This window comes from Neltuma alba, unplaced genomic scaffold (genome assembly GCF_004799145.2).
Source record: "Neltuma alba isolate B1F8T4 unplaced genomic scaffold, ASM479914v2 tig00011396_pilon, whole genome shotgun sequence".
NCBI classification, from domain to species: domain Eukaryota; kingdom Viridiplantae; phylum Streptophyta; class Magnoliopsida; order Fabales; family Fabaceae; genus Neltuma; species Neltuma alba.
The window spans coordinates 670,004-689,669 of NW_021636085.1; the positions used below are offsets into that span (position 1 = coordinate 670,004).

Consider the following 19,666-nt stretch of genomic DNA (forward strand, 5'->3'; position numbering starts at 1 on the left):
TTACTTTAATTATAAGTTAGGGAAGGCTTTTGTGCTTGAGTATTCAAATAAAGTTTTAAATTAGGTTTATTATCCGTAATACTGCATCTCCCTATAGTTTTACTACACCGGTGATTATCTTCAAATAAAGCTAATTCAATTTCAGTGCTGCTTACCGTTTGGACCATCAAAATAAATATGGTCCATGTTTAATATATATTATTTTAACTATTTTTTATTTTAATAAATGTATGATTTTAAATTAAATAATCTTTTAATCCTCGTTTTGTTAAAAAATCAATTTATTGTTTGAAAATTTACCTTTAAATATATGAAGTTAACTTGGAAATATTAAATTATTATTATTTTTATATGAATTTACGTGTAAATTTAAGAAGTTAAATTTTGCTTGTAAACGTGCTATGTTTCAATTTTGTAAATTATAAATTTACTATTTTATTAAAAATATTTTTGACCATGCAGCGGTTGTCGGTGGTTGGTCAGCGCGATTTTTTTTTTTTTTAAAACCATTGTCACCGGAAGTTAAAGCCAAGGGATATGTGCGACATTTTACATCAAGTTTCAAGAAATTTGAAAATATCTTGTATATTATTTGCTGGGTTCAAATCTTTTTTTCTGCCTAATCGTTGTTCTCATAGACTCATAATTGCTTTTCTTTAAAAAGAAAAAAAAGAAAAAAAGCTTTTACAAGAAAACAATTCAAGCGGTAACGCACATAGAAATCTTCGAGAGGTAAGAATTTGTATTCCATGATAGTTATGAATTATGTTTGCATCTTCTTTTATGAACGTATACAAACATACATGCGTATATGCATTGTCTCTTAAACTTCCTTTAACTTATTTTTATTTATTAGACTTTTGATATATTACATGCATAATATTCCTTTTGATGTAGACTTTCGTGAGAATTTAAAAGCAGACCAATCATATTGTAAAACTCACTACACGCATCACCACGAAAAGAATTATTTTTCTTGTATGCTATCTAGAATATGGTAGATGTAGTTGAAACATTTATAATAGTAGCGTAGCCAACAGTCCCTAATTGCATCGCATATCCGCGCATGTTAGATGGCGGCAATAGGAGAGGGCGTGGCCACCCATGTCGCGGAATCATTGGTAGATAAAGCAATGAAGGAACTCAAATACTTGTGTTGTTACAAGACATATGTCGATGACTTTGAAGAGGAGAAGAAAAGTCTGAGTGCAAGAAAAGAAACAGTGCTTAAAGATATTGAAGATGCCAAGCACCGAAATGAGAATCAGGTCGAGGATGAAGTCGAACTGTGGCTAGACAGAGCCAAAGATCTCATAGAAGAAGACACAAAAGGAAAGAAGAAATGGTTTGGTTTGGTCACTAATTGCTTTTGGCAGTACAAGCGAGGCAAGGAGCTGCAAGGGAAGATGCAAACGATTAAACGACTGATGGAACAGAGTAACTTCGCTCGTGTTGCTCGTTCAACTGGGCTTCCAGGCATCGAGTTCTATTCTTCTTCAAATTTTATGACTTTTGAGGATAGAAAGTTGATCTCTGAGAAGCTGAAGGAGGCATTGAAAGATGACAACAAGTTTGTGATTGGATTGCATGGGCTTGGCGGAACAGGGAAAACCACAATGGCAATAGAAGTAGGTAAAGATGTTGCCGGCTCAAAGTTGTTTGATAAAGTCATCTTCAGTGTTGTCTCAAAGGATGTAAGCTTGAAAAAGATTCGGGGAAACATTGCAAAACACTTGGATTTTCCTTTAACGGAGGGAATGGATGAATCTGAGCAAGCACAAGAATTGTGGAAAAGAATAGCAGAAGGTGGAGAAAAGGTACTTATAATACTAGATGACGTGTGGGAAAAGCTTACACCGCGAGATATAGGGATTCCTCTGGGCCGCCATGGCAAGGGTCATTGTGCTGTTTTGCTAACCACACGTGATTGGAGAGTTTGTAGAGATATGGGTTGCCATCAGATTATTGAACTTAAGGTCTTAAATGAAGAGGATGCAGTTAATCTTTTCCTATCTTATGCTGGCATGAGCATAGATGGTGCTTCCAATGGTTTTAAGTGTGTGGCTAGAGGTATTGTGAAGGAGTGTGGAAGTTTACCAGTTGCAATTGTAGCAGTTGCAAGTGCACTAAAGTCTAGGCCTTTAGCAGAATGGCAGGATGGTTTGAAAAGATTGCAGAGTCATGAGCAAATTCGTGATATTAAAGAAGATTTAAAACATGCTTATAATTCTTTGAGATTAAGCTATGATAATCTCAAGAATGAAAAGGCCAAAAAACTCTTTCTCCTATGCTCTCTCTTCCCTGAAGATTATGAAATACCTATAGAACTTTTAACTAGAATTGCTATAGGTCTTGGGCTTTGTGGAGAAGCTAACAAATACTCTGTTGCAAGGAGTCATTTCACTCCAATTAAAAATGTGCTCATAGATTCTTGTTTATTATTAAAGGCTGAGAATGAGTGTGTCAAGATGCATGACTTGGTTCGGGAAGTAGCTTTATGGATTGGAAACAAACAAGTTCAAGTAGCCATGGCTTCCAACACAACTTTAATGGAGAACATCCAATATTCATCATGGAACATAACTGACCTTCCAAACCATTTTGAGGGTCGAAACCTTGAGGTTCTTTTAGTTTGGATAAACAATACAAATTCTCTTCAAGTCAAAGTTTCAAATACTATCTTTGAAGAGATGGTGAATCTTAAAATTTTGGCTTTAATAAGTTCGTCAACATTGGAAATTTCAGCTACATCCTTATTTCAACCACCTTTGTCACTGGCAAATATTCGAACTTTAGCCATAAAAAAGTTTGAGTCATTAGGAGATATATCTATTTTGGCAAATCTAAAAAACCTTGAGAGCCTTGAATTGAACAAATGTTCAATTATTGAATTGCCAAAAGAAATTGAAGAATGTCAAAAATTGAGATTGTTGGAGATGGTAGGATGTTCTTTTACGGGAAGAAATAATCCTTTTGAAGTGATTGGAAATTGCTCACAATTAGAGGAGTTGTATTACGTTTCAAATCGTGTGGACGGTTATTGCGGGCAAATCACAACACTTCCTACATTGCAAAAGTATCATATAAAGGGTTGGGATGGTTTTTATTTTTATGAAGTGGATTTTTCATTATCTAGATATTTTGATTCACAGCACTTAAGAGTAGACTTCTCCAATGAAATATTTAAACTCCTGGTGGCAAGAACAGAAGTTTTGATGTTAGGAGGAGATTACTACAATAGAGGATGGACAAATATTATTCCTGACATATTATCTGTGGAGGATGACAACATGAAAGATCAATTAACTAGGCTCTCTTTGGAATCTATGAATGAGATAAAGTGCCTAATCCATACCGAGAATCTCCGACCTGGTGTGGCTATCTTTTCCAAGTTGGTTGCACTGCAGCTTCATTCTGTGGCTGTGAGAGAACCATGCCATGGGCCTTATCCTGTCGACTTTTTGAAGCAATTGAAGGAGTTGCATTTATCTGAATGTGAACAATTGGAAGGCACGTTATTTGATGGCAAGCTAGAGCTGTGTAATCTTAGGTCAATATATTTATATCATTGTTCAATGTCATGTCTTTTTCATGCATCCACAGCACAGAGTCTAAAGCAGTTGGAAACATTGGAAATTAGAAGATGTTTGAAGTTGAAATACATAGTAGCAGGGACTATGGATGATCAGGATCCTAATCAAAAGAGTCATGACTCAATGTTGCCAAAATTGAAATATCTCACGGTCTACTATTGTGCTGAATTAGAATTTATATTGCCAATATGCTTTTGTGAAGACCTTCCACTACTAGAAAGTATGTACATTCAAGATTGTGAGAAACTGAAATACGTATTTGGGCAATATCCAAAGCATAGAGATTTGCACCAAATGGGGAAAGAAGCCATCCTCCAGTTGCTAGAAGTATTGGACATTGATGGGGTACCGAATTTCATCAACATATATGTAGAATGTTATCTCCCACAGCCTTGTTCTGATGAAGTTCAAAAGTCATCTCCAAGTGCAAAAGCAGACGGCAGTAGCAATCTATCAAGGGGTCATCTATGTTGTTTTTGGGCAAAATCAAAAGCCTCAACTGTACGTCACACTTCTGCTCCCATGGACACTCAATCAAACCATAATCAGGTAATATCTGTTACTCTATTTTGTTTTAAATCTTTATTTGTAATAATGTATGAATCACCCAAATATGCTTTGCTAAACTTCTTGTATGATGAGAATATCAATTTGTCTTCAGTAACAAAATTAATTCTGCATTTCTCTCTGTTTTTTTTTCCATCTGATTGAGACACTAGGCAAGGTTGGCAAAAACCAAATAATTCGCTCAAATATGTGCTGCAAATTACTTGCACCTTTTTTTTTTTGGCACGTTATATTTACACTGCTTTCGGTCTTCATCTGTACGCTGCCTGTCCAAAAATTTGTCTGTTTATAAATTACTGATTGTAGAAGAACTTAATTTTGATGGGAAAATTAGGGGGAAGGACCCAGAAAAGTAACATTTACTAAAAAAAGATCTGATTATAAGCAACAGATGCTAAAATATAAATTTAAAATATAATATATTATCCCTAAGTCCCTGACAATCCTTAATTTAAACTGAAATTTTTAATAATCCTTTTCTCATCAATATTTGAAACGAAATTTATTAAAATCAGTCAAAATCATTTATATTAATCTATCTAAAATATCTTATATATCCAAATACACAATGAAATAAAATCATTCATCCACATGAATTGTGCTGTCAATAGTTAATTTTTAAGTTGCAATTGAAAGCCCTCTTTTTCCCCCCCAAATATCTCTTATTTTTTATAAATCGTTTTACCATATTTTTTTTATATACGTTTAAATTTAAATAGATATATTTTAATTAATTTCAATAAATAAAATTAGAACTTTTATAAATATTTTTACCAATTTCAATTTTTGAAAATAGAAAATAATTAATTAAATAACATTATTAATATTTATTTTTATCTAAAATTTTCCATTCTCTTAATTTTAAAAAGGAGAATCCCAAAAAGTTACCTTTGCATTTTAAAATTCTAAATCGGTTGTGTTTGCTACACTTTAATAGCAATTGATAACATTTGAAAAGTAAATGACAACACATTTTTGTAGTCATTTCTGATTTGAGATTTTCAAATTTTAGAGATATTTTTTAGAATTTTTTCATGTTTAATTTTTTTATTACCATTTACTTTAATACGAACATATCAAGATCGATAAAAAACAAAACAAAAAGATTATGAAAATTGATAACAAATAAGAAATAGTGTGCGGATAAAAATTATAGCTATGAAAAACTTTATGAGTGATATTTGATCAATTTGATTTCTACATTATTTTTATTCCACCATATGTCTCCCTCAAAAATCATATGAAACCAATTTATGGAGTCCATTTCTTCTTCTGATTCGTTGATTTATGTTGAAAGTGATACAATTTTACTTTAATCCAATATTGTTAAAATATGAAATTTGTTGTTATGTATTATAGGAGTTGACCCCTAAAACACGCAGCCTATGTGTGATGTGGTTAGAGAAAATTGAAGAATTTAGTTAGGAGCAGTTTAGTATTTTTGAAATTACAGTTTTATATTTGATCCTTATAAATGATTACAAATTTTAATATCTCTTCAATAAATATTATTTTTTTGTAGGTTGTTCTCTTGAATTTTCCCCAATTTGTTTATATATAGTAGATCTTTCTTGTAATATTAAAAAAGTTTGAACCTTAAACCTGTACCATAACTTATACCATTCGTTTTTAATTTATGAAAGACGAAGAATCCTCACATGTTTGTATGGAATGCAGGCATTAAAGGTGAAATATGTTGTCAACAGAGCTCATGGTCTTTTCACGCTACCATTATACCCATATAGAAGTTTGAGAAGCATAGAGATAAATGGATTTTCTACGTTAAAGTCACTCTTTACGATATCCATTGCCTCATCATTGAAATTGCTGGAGTGGTTGATAGTTGGAAATTGCGATGCACTAGAGCACATAGTAACAGATGAGGAGCATGGTCATGATCGTGGGAATGTTAACTCTATTTTCCCAAACTTACGGAAGGTTCGTGTCTATGGCTGTAGCCACTTGGAATACCTTTTCCCAGCTTTTTATTCAAAAGACTTCAAGCATTTAGAATCTGTGGACATCACCAAGGCTGGAATGTTGACACATGTCTTTGGAGAATGCCGTGCTGATGAGAATCTCAATGTTCAGGTTGATATTAATCTCCCAGCTCTGAAATGGCTAGACCTTGATGATTTACCAAATATGGTTGGCATTTGTGCTAAAAACTATTCTGTGAAGGAACTATATCTAGAAGACATTACGTTGAATGAATGCCCACGTTTGAAAACTTTGATGGACTTATTGGTTGATGGGCATAAAAGACAAGAAGATTTGTCAAGGAGAAAGGTAAACCTCCTTCCGACTTCTTTTTCCAGTTAATTTATGATTGATCAACTAAGAAAATCATTAATACTAATACATCTTAATGATACTCGCAGGCATTAACTCTTGAGAAGAAAGGTAAACCACTATCCAACACGCAAGAATTGCCCAAGTTAGAGGATATTGGTGTGGAACCTATTATTTACATGAGCTTTCAAAATCTTTCCGAGCTAACAATCCAGGGATGCAAGCATTTGAAATTTATCTTTTATGCATCTACCTCCAGATGGCTGCAAAAACTGAAGAAGTTACGGGTATCTGAGTGTGAAGAGCTAGTGAGCATTATGGAGGATGAAGAGAATCACAAAAATCCTATGACTCCGCATCAAGTATGTTTCCCAGAGCTACGCGGAATTACAGTGGCGCATTGCATAAGTTTGAAATGCTTGTTCCCTCTGTCATGTGGTAAGCTTCCACGACTCTGGTATGTGGATATAGAAGATGCCCCTCAGCTTGAGCAAGTAGTTGGATGGAAGCAGGGAGTGGGACAGAAGCTGGTCATGGAGGATGTGCTTCCAAAACTAAGTGTAGTAAGACTAGTAAACCTGCCGACTCTTCATACTATCTGTCAAGGGATTGATTTTCATAGTGTTAAAATCCGTCATGTGCGTCAATGTCCTGCTATTTCTTTATCAACTTCTTATGATAGCCGCGATGAACGTAAGTATTTACATAGGTAATTCACTACAACTACTAATTGCTACAATTTGTTCTCATAATAATGTAATTGTTTTATTTTGGCAGTGTATGCATTACGAGATCAACTACCGTCTGTTGAGGGCTACGCCTACTCCTTCCACCCAATGCATCTTTCTTGCTGGGGTCTTGCGGTTAGTATCAAACTTAATAAAATGGCTTAATCAGGTTAGAGAGATGAAAAAAACAGGCAGATAAGAAATGATAATATTTACACCAAGATTAACTAAAAATAAAATTGACCAATACATGAATAAAAATTTCCCTTGCTACTAATATTTTAGCAGAAATCCCATACTTCACCAATTTTTCCTATTTAGTGGGCTAAGATTACAATCTTTATTAATGACTTCAACTCACTATTTTCTTTACACCTTATTCTAAGGAATTAGAGCCAACTCTAGAGAGAGACTTGACAATAGTCAATAACAGAGTAAGCGTGTGTGCTACCAAGCCAACACATCCTCTCTTACATATTATTCTTCCTTTATTCCAAATTTTAGCCTGATTTAATTCGTAAAGCTTAATGATCAGAGTTCAACTCATTTCATCTTTTCTTATATGTTTTGTGATTGTTCAGAATCTTGGGGAATCTGAGCGTGAAGAGGCATCCGAGGTTATTGAAGAAGACCCCATAGTTTCACCAAAATCGCCAGAGGTACACGCATTATGCTTTTGTTGAGAAATTACAGAGAAAGCGTTAATAACAATAACTACAAATTTTGGCATAAATTGACCATTACATGAATAAAAATTTCGCTCGCTATTGATTTTGGCGGAAATTCCAATCAACATCCACCGCTTTTTCCTATTTTGTGGGTTAAGCTAAGATTACAATTTTGTGAATAATTAATTTGCATGTCCTTATAATTTCAAACAATTTTTAATCAGGTCATTATATTTTTATACTTCATTTTATTTAGGTCCTTGCAGTTTGTTCTCTTTTCATCGGGTGCTTATAATTTCACATAATTTTACCAGGTCCTTGTATTTTTTTAATTTGATTAATTAATTTAGCTTAAATTAATTAAATAAATAATATTAAAATATAATTTATTAATAATAAATTTAAATTAATTTTTATTTAATTATGAAAATAATTAAATTTAATAGTTATTAACTGATTCGAATAATAAATTATAAACTAGTTTCAATTAGATTACGATTTTAGAAATTTTTATTATTATAATTCAAATTTTATAGTTACAATAATAAATAAAAATATTATTATAAAATGAATATGGATATATGTTTAATTCAAAAGTTTAAAAGAAAAATAAAATAAAATAATTACCAAAGAATATTGTTCGAACGTATAGAATAAAGAATAAAAAATTTCAGGGGCATGACTGAATATCAAATGAAACTAAAAGAACTTGATAAAAAGATTTAAAAAAAAATACAAGAGCCTAAACAAAAACAAGTAAAAGTATAAGGACTTGATAACAAGAAAAAAATTATATGAACATAATTAAAAATTAGCTGAAATTATAAGGATCTGTATATTAACTATTCCTTTTTTTAATAATGACTTCAACTCACTATTTTGTTTGATATCATTATTATGTCGAATTAGAGGAAGCCCTAGAGAGAGACCTGACAATAGTCAATATAGTAGTGTGTGTTACCAAGCCAACACATTCTTACATATTTTCTTATTCCTTTGTTCCAAATTTTAGTTTGATTTGTAAAGTAAAGTTCTTAACAACTCATTTCTCAACAAAATAATTTCATTTCTATTTTCATTTAACGACTCTCAGTTTTGTAGCAATGCAGAAGTGGAAAGGGTTTAATAGTAATGATTTTGTTTTTAATTTATATAAGACTCTCAGTTTGTAGCAATGCAGAAGTGGAAAGGGTTTAATAGTAATGATTTTGTTTTTAATTTATATAAGAGTTTGCAGGAGCATATATGATGCATCTTTAGGAATCAAAGTTAAAAAAATTAGTTAAGTTGGTTAATTGTAACAAATATGTGTTGGCTTCTCAAAGCTACCATCTTTAGTCATGGGCATTGAAGTTGTCCCTTGGTGTTGAGAAACTTTATGATCAATGGAGCTATTTTAGAAAAAGCATTATAAATTTAAGAGATAAGATGGATTTAGGTCGTATGTTTAGGACCAAATCCAATCTTCAACTAGCTTTTATATTAAGGACCGGAGGTAATAATATATATCTTCTATTCTTTTTCAGATTAAAAGAAAGCAATCATCACAAGCAGATATTGGACAAGACTCAACAACAATGCCCCAGCAGGATGATGATTCATCAAATTCTGAAAATGTAAGCATTTTATAATTTTCCATAACTAAGAAAAGTTAAGAAATTAACTAACCATTTCTCTCTTACCTTATCGTCTTATTCATTTGTTCCCAATAGATCAAGTTTTTTTTTAAAAAAACTGTTGTGTGCTAATTTAGATCTATTATGGTTATTAACGCCATCAAAACTCAATTTATCTTCTTTTTATATCTTTTTGTTGGCATTTAGAGTGATAAAGTGGCCAAGGAAATTGCTAAAAAAGACTTCACAAAAAGTAATTTGCCAAATTTGACAGATGTATGTACATTACATTATTCTATTATAACAATGACTCAGACCAACAAACACTCTCTTTTAATTAATATATCATATGCTTCATAATTATTTTAACTTTATTAGTAACCTATTCATATTTTATGAGTTAGACAGAATAACAATGCATGAACAAGTGGAATTGTTGAAGAAAAACTCTACAATTCCATCATCTAATTCAAACATGACCTGCTATACATTCTAATGTCCTACAAAATGCTGATGATCTACAGAAGATCATTTTGTATGCAATGTTAGTGTCATGGAAAAATTAAATTTACATATAATTTAATTTGGTGTTGTGCAGAATCTCAAAGAAACTTTTGGAGAAGGTCCTTCATCAGAGAGATATGACAAACCAAGTTCATCAACTTATTCAAAACCAAAAATTGAAAAATCTTACACATCAGCTCCTTCTAAGGTAAGCTTGTTGCATTCATTTTAATTAGCTTTAAATAAATGTCTTGTTATTTATTCATTCCTTGTCTTAGGAGTTATGTGGAAAGGAATCAATGGGTGATGAACAAGCACTTGGAGAAAGTAGAAGTTCCAATGAAGCTCCTCAAAGAGTTGATGAACCTACCAATGAATTCCCTTCCAAAGAAAAATCAAAAGAAATGGCATTGATGATTCCACCATCTATTACTGGAAGGACATCTCCACCGGTAAATATTTGGTTTTTAATATATTTGCACTGTCAATACATTATTGATTTTCATTCAAATTAATCTTTCTATTTCTAATCTTATATGCTCTTAGATTTCTTCTACCTCTTCTCCCAAAATACCTCATTTAGCAACTTTAGCTACTCCCGAGGAAATGGAATCAGGCAGCTCAACTGCTACTGATCAACCTGCACCAGTAAGCCTTCATTTTGTTGAATCAGTTTTGTGATGTAATTTTATTCTTTAAAACTGTCATACACTAATGCTAGCATAGAAAAATTTGAAAATCAACAGGTACCCATATGTATTAGTATACAATGCTTTTCTTGTGCTTCTGCACGTTGCAGAGGACACATTGTTTTTGTGACAATATTCAAACGGTAAAATTAATACTTGGCATTTCATTTGTTTCAGGCTCAAATTATGGTCAGTCAAAGAGAGACCACCATTGATGATGATCTTATTAGATTATTTGAAATAATGAAGGATGGTTCTAGGTTGGAAGTTGGCCAACCTTATACTTCCAAAATTACTACTTTTGAAGATGACAGGGTGGCTATGGCCTTTGCTGACATAGAATCCTCATTGAAAATGGATCTCCATCAGATAGCTAACTCAGAAGAATACACTCATCCCCTTAAGAATGCACTCAACTTCTTGTCCACTCATTTTTCTGAAGAAGAACATTCCTCTCACGGCCTTATTAGAGGCAAAATAGACTCTCTCCATCAAGAAATCCAAAGAATTCTCTCATCCTTCAAGCAAGCTTATGATAACCTTGACACGTTCACCAAGCTAAAAGAAAAAGAGAAGTGGATTGATGAACAATATTCTGAAAGGGAGGAAGCAGCTAGAACTCTTGTGTCTGAAATCCACAATACTAAGGATTATATGACTGAACTGAAGGAGCAAATCTCTAGATTGCAGGCTGAATTGAAAAGCAAAGAGAAAGAATTTCAAGACTGTGAAATCAAATTGTCATCTCTTCAAAGGCAAAAGAAGGAATGTGTTTTGGACACCATAGGGTTCATGGAAGAGTACGAGGCTGTGAGGAAAGACAAGGCCTATGTAGTGGATGGCCAAACAAAAGCAGGCCAAGAATTAAAAGAGTTGGAAAATCAATGGCCTTCTTGCGTGGCTAATTTGAGGAAAACTACACTTTTGTTGGGAATGATTCTTAAGCAGAAGCTTTGATTGGTGGGGATTGTTTATGTAAATAACACAAAAATAGCATTAAAATACAAATTTCTAGAGCGTCGGCAAAGTACTTTTCAATGTATTGATCAGATTACCATATGTGTTCAGGTTGGGCGCGTTACCATTGTGGGTGATTTTCACTTAGTTCAGAGTGTGGGTTGATTTAGCACTTGAGGAAGAGTCATTATCATGTACACTGATTATGTTAAAAGTAAAACTAGAATTTGGACCACATCTTGGTGCCTTAAATGATTCAGAGTAGGGAGCCTAATTCAGTATTGATATATTGTGTACAGAAAGGAAAACTAACGCAACTATGAAAAGTATGCAAAAGAGATGACTTTGAATGGAGAAAGAAAGTATAGATATTAATATTTTCATTATTTATATTGACAAGAATCTCTGGGCAGAAGTAATGGGAGAACAAATGATTATAATCGCAAAGATTTGTGGTCTCATATAATTAGGTTTTTTTCACACAAACAAGAGTCAAATGTTTGAACTTCCTAAAAACATATGCTCTGACAGCTCTGTAAACGCACAAGGCCAAGAGGTGCAAGCCAAGACCCACGCAAATTCACATAATTAATACAGAGTATCCATTTCAGAGCACAATCCTTATATATTTATATTCAGGACAGCATAGACAATGATTTATGTGATTTTGGGCTAAATAACTTCTACATTTACAAGAGCTGCTCTGCCAGACTCTGCCACCAATGGATTCTGCTATGTCTCTGTCAATTTCAGCTCTAAAGTCTGAAGCATTTGGCGTCCACGCAGCTCAAATGCTTCCCCTTGCAGCTTCTTGTTGCCCATTGGCTTTAATCTTGAGGAGGCTATTAGTCTGTCAAATTTACTTCTTGCTTTGGAGCCTAGCGTCCCCTGCCTCCAAGAGAACTAAACCTTAAAGCTTGGCAGATAAATTTAGGCTCTGGGGGAGGCTTACTAGTTGCATTTAACTTTGTTTTAAGTTATAACAATGAGTAAGGGAAAGCAATACTGGTGATATAGGTTTCACAATTTTACTTTAAAACCACCGGCACCTTGAACTCATGGTGTAGGGAGAGAACTTGTGTTACTTTCAAGATTCTCTTTCTTTAACTATAAGGTAGAACAAAAATGTGTGCTATAGATCATTAATGATATATAAAATCTGCTTAAAATGAATGGTAAAAAATCCCTGTTTGAAATTTTTATTACCTAGAAGGACCTAAAATTGTGCAAGTACAAATATGATCGGTGAGTGTAACATATCATCTGTTGTGTGTAATTACACACAGTGGATGATATGTTGGGCATAACGGATGATATGTTATACTCAAGGATTATATTTGTACTTGCACAATTTCATGTCCTTCTGACCAATTAAAATTTCAAATAGGGATTTTTTTTACTAATTTTTTCTAAAATGAATGCGTAAATCTGATTTCTTCAGCTATCCTAGGCTATGTTGTACACTTTTTAATATTAATGGACAGCCAAAAGTATCATCAACAGTTTGGGCAGTACCTGAAGCCAAAAACTGAATCAGATTGGTGTAATAAATTAGGAGGGCAGACTTGCACAGCATTTAACTAACTGCGGTTTCAAGTGTAGCCTTTAATGTAGAGACTCCATTTCCAAACAGATTTTGATCCCTAAGGTCCGTTTGGCACGAGGGGAAATGAGAGGAGATAGGAGAAAAAATTTTAATAAGTTCAATCTAAAAAATTAAAAAAATAAGTTTAAAAGTTTTTAATTAATTTTTGTTACTCTTTTATCTTACTTCCTTTTATTAAAATTTCAAAACCCCACTTCTCCAATTTTGTAAATAGAGCTTATTAAAATTTTTCTTTCCTCTCTTCCTTTTCATTTCCCTCATATCAAATAGTACCTAATATTCTTTGTAATGCCCCAAGCCCCCAATTTTTTTTTCTATTCTTTCTTTTCATCATTAGATTTTGGATAATACGAAAGGCGTTTTGATATTTTACAGCGATGGAATGATATAGTTTTGAATTTTCTATATTTAAAAAAATACTCTAACATGGTGCCCTTTTTTTTTAAAATTTATTTCCACCCATTTTAGAGAGCATTAGAAAAAGAACATTGGAGGCACTAAGCTCAAATTTTGAGCCTTTGCATCATCCATTGAAATCTTTTTTTGTCTGTCATACCGTCCGTCCCATCTTTCTATACAACTCAATTCTATATTATTGAGAAATTGTGAGCTAATGAACTATTATGACTTGTTTGAAATTATAACCATGCTTAAAGATTTCTAAAAAGAGTTTACTACCTTTGAAGCAGCTTGTGCTCACCTTGAGAAAAGCAGCATATTACTACAAAGTATTGGTATCAACATTCCACGGTTCGATTTAATTAATATCCCATAAAAATATTATTATGATATTAATAAAAGTTATATATAAATAAATTTAAACATTAAAATATAACCTGATTATTTATAAATACAATAAATAAATAAATTTAAAATTTGATCTAAATTTGTTTACAATGATAGCTTTTTATTATAGTATTTATATTTTTTTTACATTTTATCTTCTACAAATCAGGATTGTTCAGATTAAATTTTGAATATTTAAATTTGTTTATAGATATTTTTATTATTGAATATTATAATAATATTTTAAAAAATATTGAATATGGAGAGGAAAATTAGTGGAGACATTTCTTTCCCTATTTTTCTTAAATGAAAAATGACGTACGTTACAATAGAGAGGGAAGTTGAGTTAAACGGTAAAATCAGCATTCATCATGTTTGCATGGATATTCCCTTTGGTAGGTAGTTGGCCCCCAAGCTGGTTAAAAAAAAAAAAAAAAAAGGTAGTTGGTCCCCAAAAACAAAAAGAAAAATCAGAAGCGCGTGGAAGAGTGGTGAAGATTTTGATTGATATAGGCTGTACTTATATGATAATTAGATTATTTAACACTGCCACATTCTCTATTTTTTCAATCCTTTTCATGCCAACTTGCATTTATTTTGTGATTACATTCTTTTAGTATGACGGAGGCCTCATGGTAATCAGTTCTCAATATAAAATATAAAATGATGAGCATGGTCAAATGTGAAACTGAGTATTATTAGCACTAATTAAATATTCTCTCCGGTTCAGAATATATGATAAACTTTATTCATTTATGGTTATCAAGAAATTAATTCAAATCAGTTTAAAATAATAAATATGTAAGACATATATATTTTTTCAAATATACACTTACTAATAAAGAGAATAATTTAAAAAATACAATAAATAAGTCAGGAAAAAGAGAATACGGGCAAACGAAGGTGCTCTCTCTTCCCATGCCTCCTAAATCAACCACTTTTAGTAATTAATGCAGCCAACAACCAACAAAATAAAATACATATGTTAGGAGTAAAATTTAAAAAAAAAAACTCATGAAATACTTAGACAAAAATAAATATTATTTTATAAAAAAAATCAAACCTCTTTCTCCTATATCTTGAATTGGCGGAGGGAGTATGATCTCTTGGAATTAGATAACATAATAGATAAAGGCACGATCATGGATGGTTATGGAAAAGATCAATTAATGAATCCCAGCAAAACAAGGTCAACAATAAATAAACAAAGAATTTTGAGTTTTATGTCAGTTTGGGTAGGCAATACAACTTTGGTTCAAAATGTAAGTTACTTTAAAGAAAATTTTGAAATATAAGTGACTTGTAATATATTTAATGCTTATTTTTTAATTTTATCATTATTTAATTCTTATTAGAAAGAGAGAAAGAATGGGAAGGCATAAGATGATTAGTAAATATAGAGAGAAAGAAAAAGAAAAACTTTAGTAAGGGTAAAATTGAAAAACTATGTCAATTTAATGCATTTATTGGTATGTGAGAATGTGTTATAAGTGACTTTTATTGAGGATCATAATGTACTAATATATACTCCTCTTGTCCTATTTATTATAGGGTAGAGAGAAAAGAAATTTTTTTCTCAAATTTATACGATAGAGAGAAATTTTTTTATATGAATATGCAATTTTACCCTTCATTTGTTATTGTGAAGATTTTGTTTTCATAAGTTATAATATAGATTAAATATGGATAAAGTTAGAAAGTTATTGAATTTTAATATAGAGTTAGTGTAGTTTAAAATTTTTCTTGGTTTACATAAAATATGTTAGAAATGTCTTATAAATAAGATTATAAGGTTATATAGATATAATAAAAGACTTTGAATCAAATAAATTCTTGCTGATTATTTATGTCAATCGCCCCTCTACAATTAATTAAAGCTAGCTTCTGCTTCTTCTCTATGCAATTTCTGTGCTCTTCTTAGATAACAAGAGACTTCAAAGACAATATTAAACACTTATATTATTATTTTTTGCAATCAATATTAAAAACTTATCAAACTTTTGATATGTAATTAATTAATCAGAAGCTAGCGTAAAAGAGTAGTGGAGATTTTGACTGATATTGGCTGTAATCATGTGATAATTAGATTATTTAACCCTACTAAATGTTGATGCAGACTATACTCATATGATAATAAATTTTTTAATATTAATTCACTCAACTCTCCTTCTTGTCGACACATTATCACATTTACTATTTTTCAATCCTTTTCCTGCCAACTTGCATTTATTATCTTATGGTTACATTTTTTTGTTCTTTTTACTGTGACGAAGGCCTAATGGTTATCCATTCTCAATATAAAATATAAAATGACGACCCTTGTGAAATGTGCTATTTTGAAACTGGGCGTTATTCGCACTAATTAATAAGTATAACCTCGTATTAGATGTCACACATGGAGATTGAATAATTAATAAAGGCACTGTCATAGGGTGGTTGCAGAAAAGATCAATAGATTAATGAATTCAAACAAAACAAAGTCAACAATAAATAAACAAAGAATTTAGAGCTAATTACGTCACTTTTGATGCGTAATAATCCCTTTGAAGTGATTGGAAGATGCTTGCAATTAGAGGAGTTGTATTATATTGCAAATTATACAATTGAACATGCCCATGGCACATTAGCTCAAATTACAACTCTTCCTAAATTGCAAAGGTATCATATAAGCGGTAGGTATGGCATGCATGAGTATAAAGTGGATTTTTCAATATCTAGTTATTTTGATCCAAGGCACTTAAGAGTAAACTTCTCCAATAAAATATTCAAATCCTTGGTGGCAAGAGTAGAAGTTTTTAAGTTAGAAGGAGATCATTATAACAGAGGATGTACAACCATCGTTGCTGACATCTTATCGGTGGAAGATGACAGTATGACTATACTTTGTTTACAACCCGTGGATAAGATAAAGTGCCTAGTCCATACAGAGCGTCTTCCATCTGGCGTAGCTGTTTTCTCCAAGTGGGTTGAACTGAAGCTAGTTTCCATGGAAGTAAGAGAACTATGTCATGGTCCTTGTCCTATTGATTTTTTGAAGCAACTGAAGGAGCTGTGGTTATCAAATTGTAAAAATCTGGAAAGCGCATTACTTGATGGCAAGCTAGGGCTGTTTAATCTTAGGTCCATATACGTATCTGAATGTCCAATAGCATGCCTTTTTCATCCATTCACAGCACAGAGTCTAAAGCAGCTAGAAATGTTGCATATTACAGGATGTTCTAAGTTGAAAGACATAGCAGCAGAGACAACGGATGATCATGATTCCAATCAAAAGAGTTACAACTCAATTGCTCTCAAAATTGAAATATCTCAAACTCAGTTTCTGTCCTGAATTAGAATTTGTATTGCCAATATGCTTTTGCGTAGACCTTCCACTACTACAAACTATGGATATTTATGATTGAGAGGTGCTAAAATACATATTTGGACAATATACAAAGAAGAGAGATTTGCACCAAATGGGAAAAGGAGCCATCCTCCAATTGCTAGAATATTTAAAATTTGATTAAGTACCAAATTTCATCAACATATATGCAGAATGTTATCTCCCTTGGCCTCGTTCTGATGAAGTACAAAAGTCATCTCCAAGTACAATGGTAGAAGATGGCAGTAGCAGTTTATCAAGGGGTCGTTTATGTTGTTTTTTGCCAAAATCAAATGCCTCAACTATGCATCATCCTTCTATGATCACTCAACACGATCATAATCAGGTACTTATCTCTATTCTACTTTAATATTGGAATATATGAATTCATAATATTGGATGAATCATCCAAATATGCACAAATATGCTTTCTTGAACTTCTTATTGTATGATGAGAACTAGCAATTAATCTTAAGTGACCAAACTAATTTGCTTTTCTTTTCTTTTTTCAATCTCCGTCACTTGACAAGCGAATCACACAAATTTTGCTCAAATATGTGCCACAAAATACTTGCATGTTATTTTTCACTTAAACCGCCCTGAGTCTTTATCCTTAAGCCACAAATGCTAAAATTTGTATGTTTATAAGTTAATAATTGTAGAAGAACTTGATTTGTTTATGTGTAATAGAATTTCTTGCAATCTACCATAACTCGTCCCATCCTTTTTCAGTTATTCAAATGTTTGTATGGAATACAGGCAATAGAGGAGAGTAACGCTGTCAACAGAGATCATGGACTTTTTATAGCACAATTGTGCCCGTACAAAAGATTGAGAAAGATAAGGATTAGTGGATTGTCTGGGATAAAGTCACTCTTACACTCTATCCATTGCCTCATCATTGAAATTTCTGGAAATTTTGGATGTCACAGGTTCCAATACGCTAGAGCATATAGTAACAGACAAGGAGCATAGCCATGATCATGCGAACGTTAACTCTATCTTCCCTAGCATAAAGCATGTTTTTGTCTGTTTATGTGGTCAGTTGGAATATATATTTCCAGCTTTTTATTCAAAAGACTTAAAGGATTGAAAATATGTGCGCCTCAAAAATGCTGAAAAGTTGACACATATGTTCGGAAAATGTCATGCCGATCGGAATCATAATGTTCAGGTTGATCTTAATCTCCCAGCTCTGGAAAGTCTACTCCTTGCTGATGTACCCAATATGGTTAGTATTTGTGCTGAAAACTATTCTGTGAAGGCATTATATCTAGAACAGATTAGTTTGGAAGGATGTCCACAACTTCATTTGGAAACTTCGATTGACTTATTGGTTGCTGGGCATAAAAGACAAGAAGACCTCTCAAAGAGAAAGGTAAATCTCTTTCCATCTTATTTTTCTAGTTAATTTATGATTGATCAATTGAAAAAATCATTATTATTAGCATATCTTACTGATACCCACAGGCATTATCTCTTGAGGAACCTAGCTTTCAAAATCTTTCATATCTAGGAATCCAAGGACGCAAACATTTGGATTTTATTTTCTGTGCATCTACATCAAAATGGCTGCAAAAACTGAGAAAGTTAGTGGTATCAGATTGTGAAGAGCTAGTGACCATTATTAGGATAATGAGGATAAGAACAATCCTATTACTCCGCATCAAGTATGTTTCCCAGAGCTCATTGGAATTAAAGTGAACCATTGCAAAAGTTTGAAATGCCTTTTTCCTGTATCATGTGGTAAGCTCCCGCAGCTCTTATATGTGAATATAGAAGACGCCCCTCAGCTTGGGCAAGTATTTGGATGGAAGCAGGAAGAGGGACAGAAGCTGGCGATGGAGGATGTGCTTCCAAAACTAATTGCAATAAGACTAGTAAAGCTGCCAGCTCTTTATACTATCTATGAAGGAATTGATTTTCAGACTGTTAAAATCCGTTATGTACATCATTCTCCTGCTATTTCTTTAACTTCAGCTAATGTTGGTAGCGACAATGAACGTAAGTATTTAAGTAATTTATTGCAAACTACTAATTGCTACAATTTTTTCTCATAATAATGGAAAATTGTTTCAATTTGGCAGTAGACTCTACAGATGAAGACGGCTGTGACCCAAGGGATAATTCAATGGACTTGGCCTTTGAGGTCAGTGTCAAACTTAATAAAATGGCTCAATCAATTGAAAGAGAAAAAAATAGGGAGATGTTAGATGAAAATTTTTATACCAAGCTTAATTAAAAATCAAATTGACTAATACATGAATAAAAGTTTTCCTTGCTACTAATTTTGGTA

At 32.4% G+C, this 19,666-nt stretch overlaps 1 protein-coding gene across 1 annotated transcript; it reads left to right on the forward strand.

Moving 5' to 3' along the window:
• Positions 1-1,073: 1,073 nt before the first annotated feature.
• Positions 1,074-11,866, forward strand: LOC114712739 (uncharacterized). The gene is made up of 10 exons (XM_028897283.1): positions 1,074-4,142; positions 5,838-6,449; positions 6,542-7,145; positions 7,230-7,315; positions 7,762-7,839; positions 9,375-9,464; positions 10,063-10,176; positions 10,247-10,420; positions 10,515-10,616; positions 10,835-11,866. Exons 1-10 carry the CDS (start codon positions 1,074-1,076, stop codon positions 11,612-11,614), a joined length of 5,709 nt encoding a protein of 1,902 aa, XP_028753116.1. The 3' UTR covers positions 11,615-11,866.
• Positions 11,867-19,666: the final 7,800 nt, after the last annotated feature.

Bases quoted from the DNA above. Each gene is read 5' to 3' on its own strand.
- LOC114712739 (XM_028897283.1), top strand. From the start codon at position 1,074: ATGGCGGCAATAGGAGAGGGCGTGGCCACCCATGTCGCGGAATCATTG. The intron at 6,450-6,541 runs GTAAACCTCCTT...TGATACTCGCAG, and splicing joins AAGATTTGTCAAGGAGAAAG to GCATTAACTCTTGAGAAGAA. The intron at 10,617-10,834 runs GTAAGCCTTCAT...CATTTGTTTCAG, and splicing joins CTACTGATCAACCTGCACCA to GCTCAAATTATGGTCAGTCA.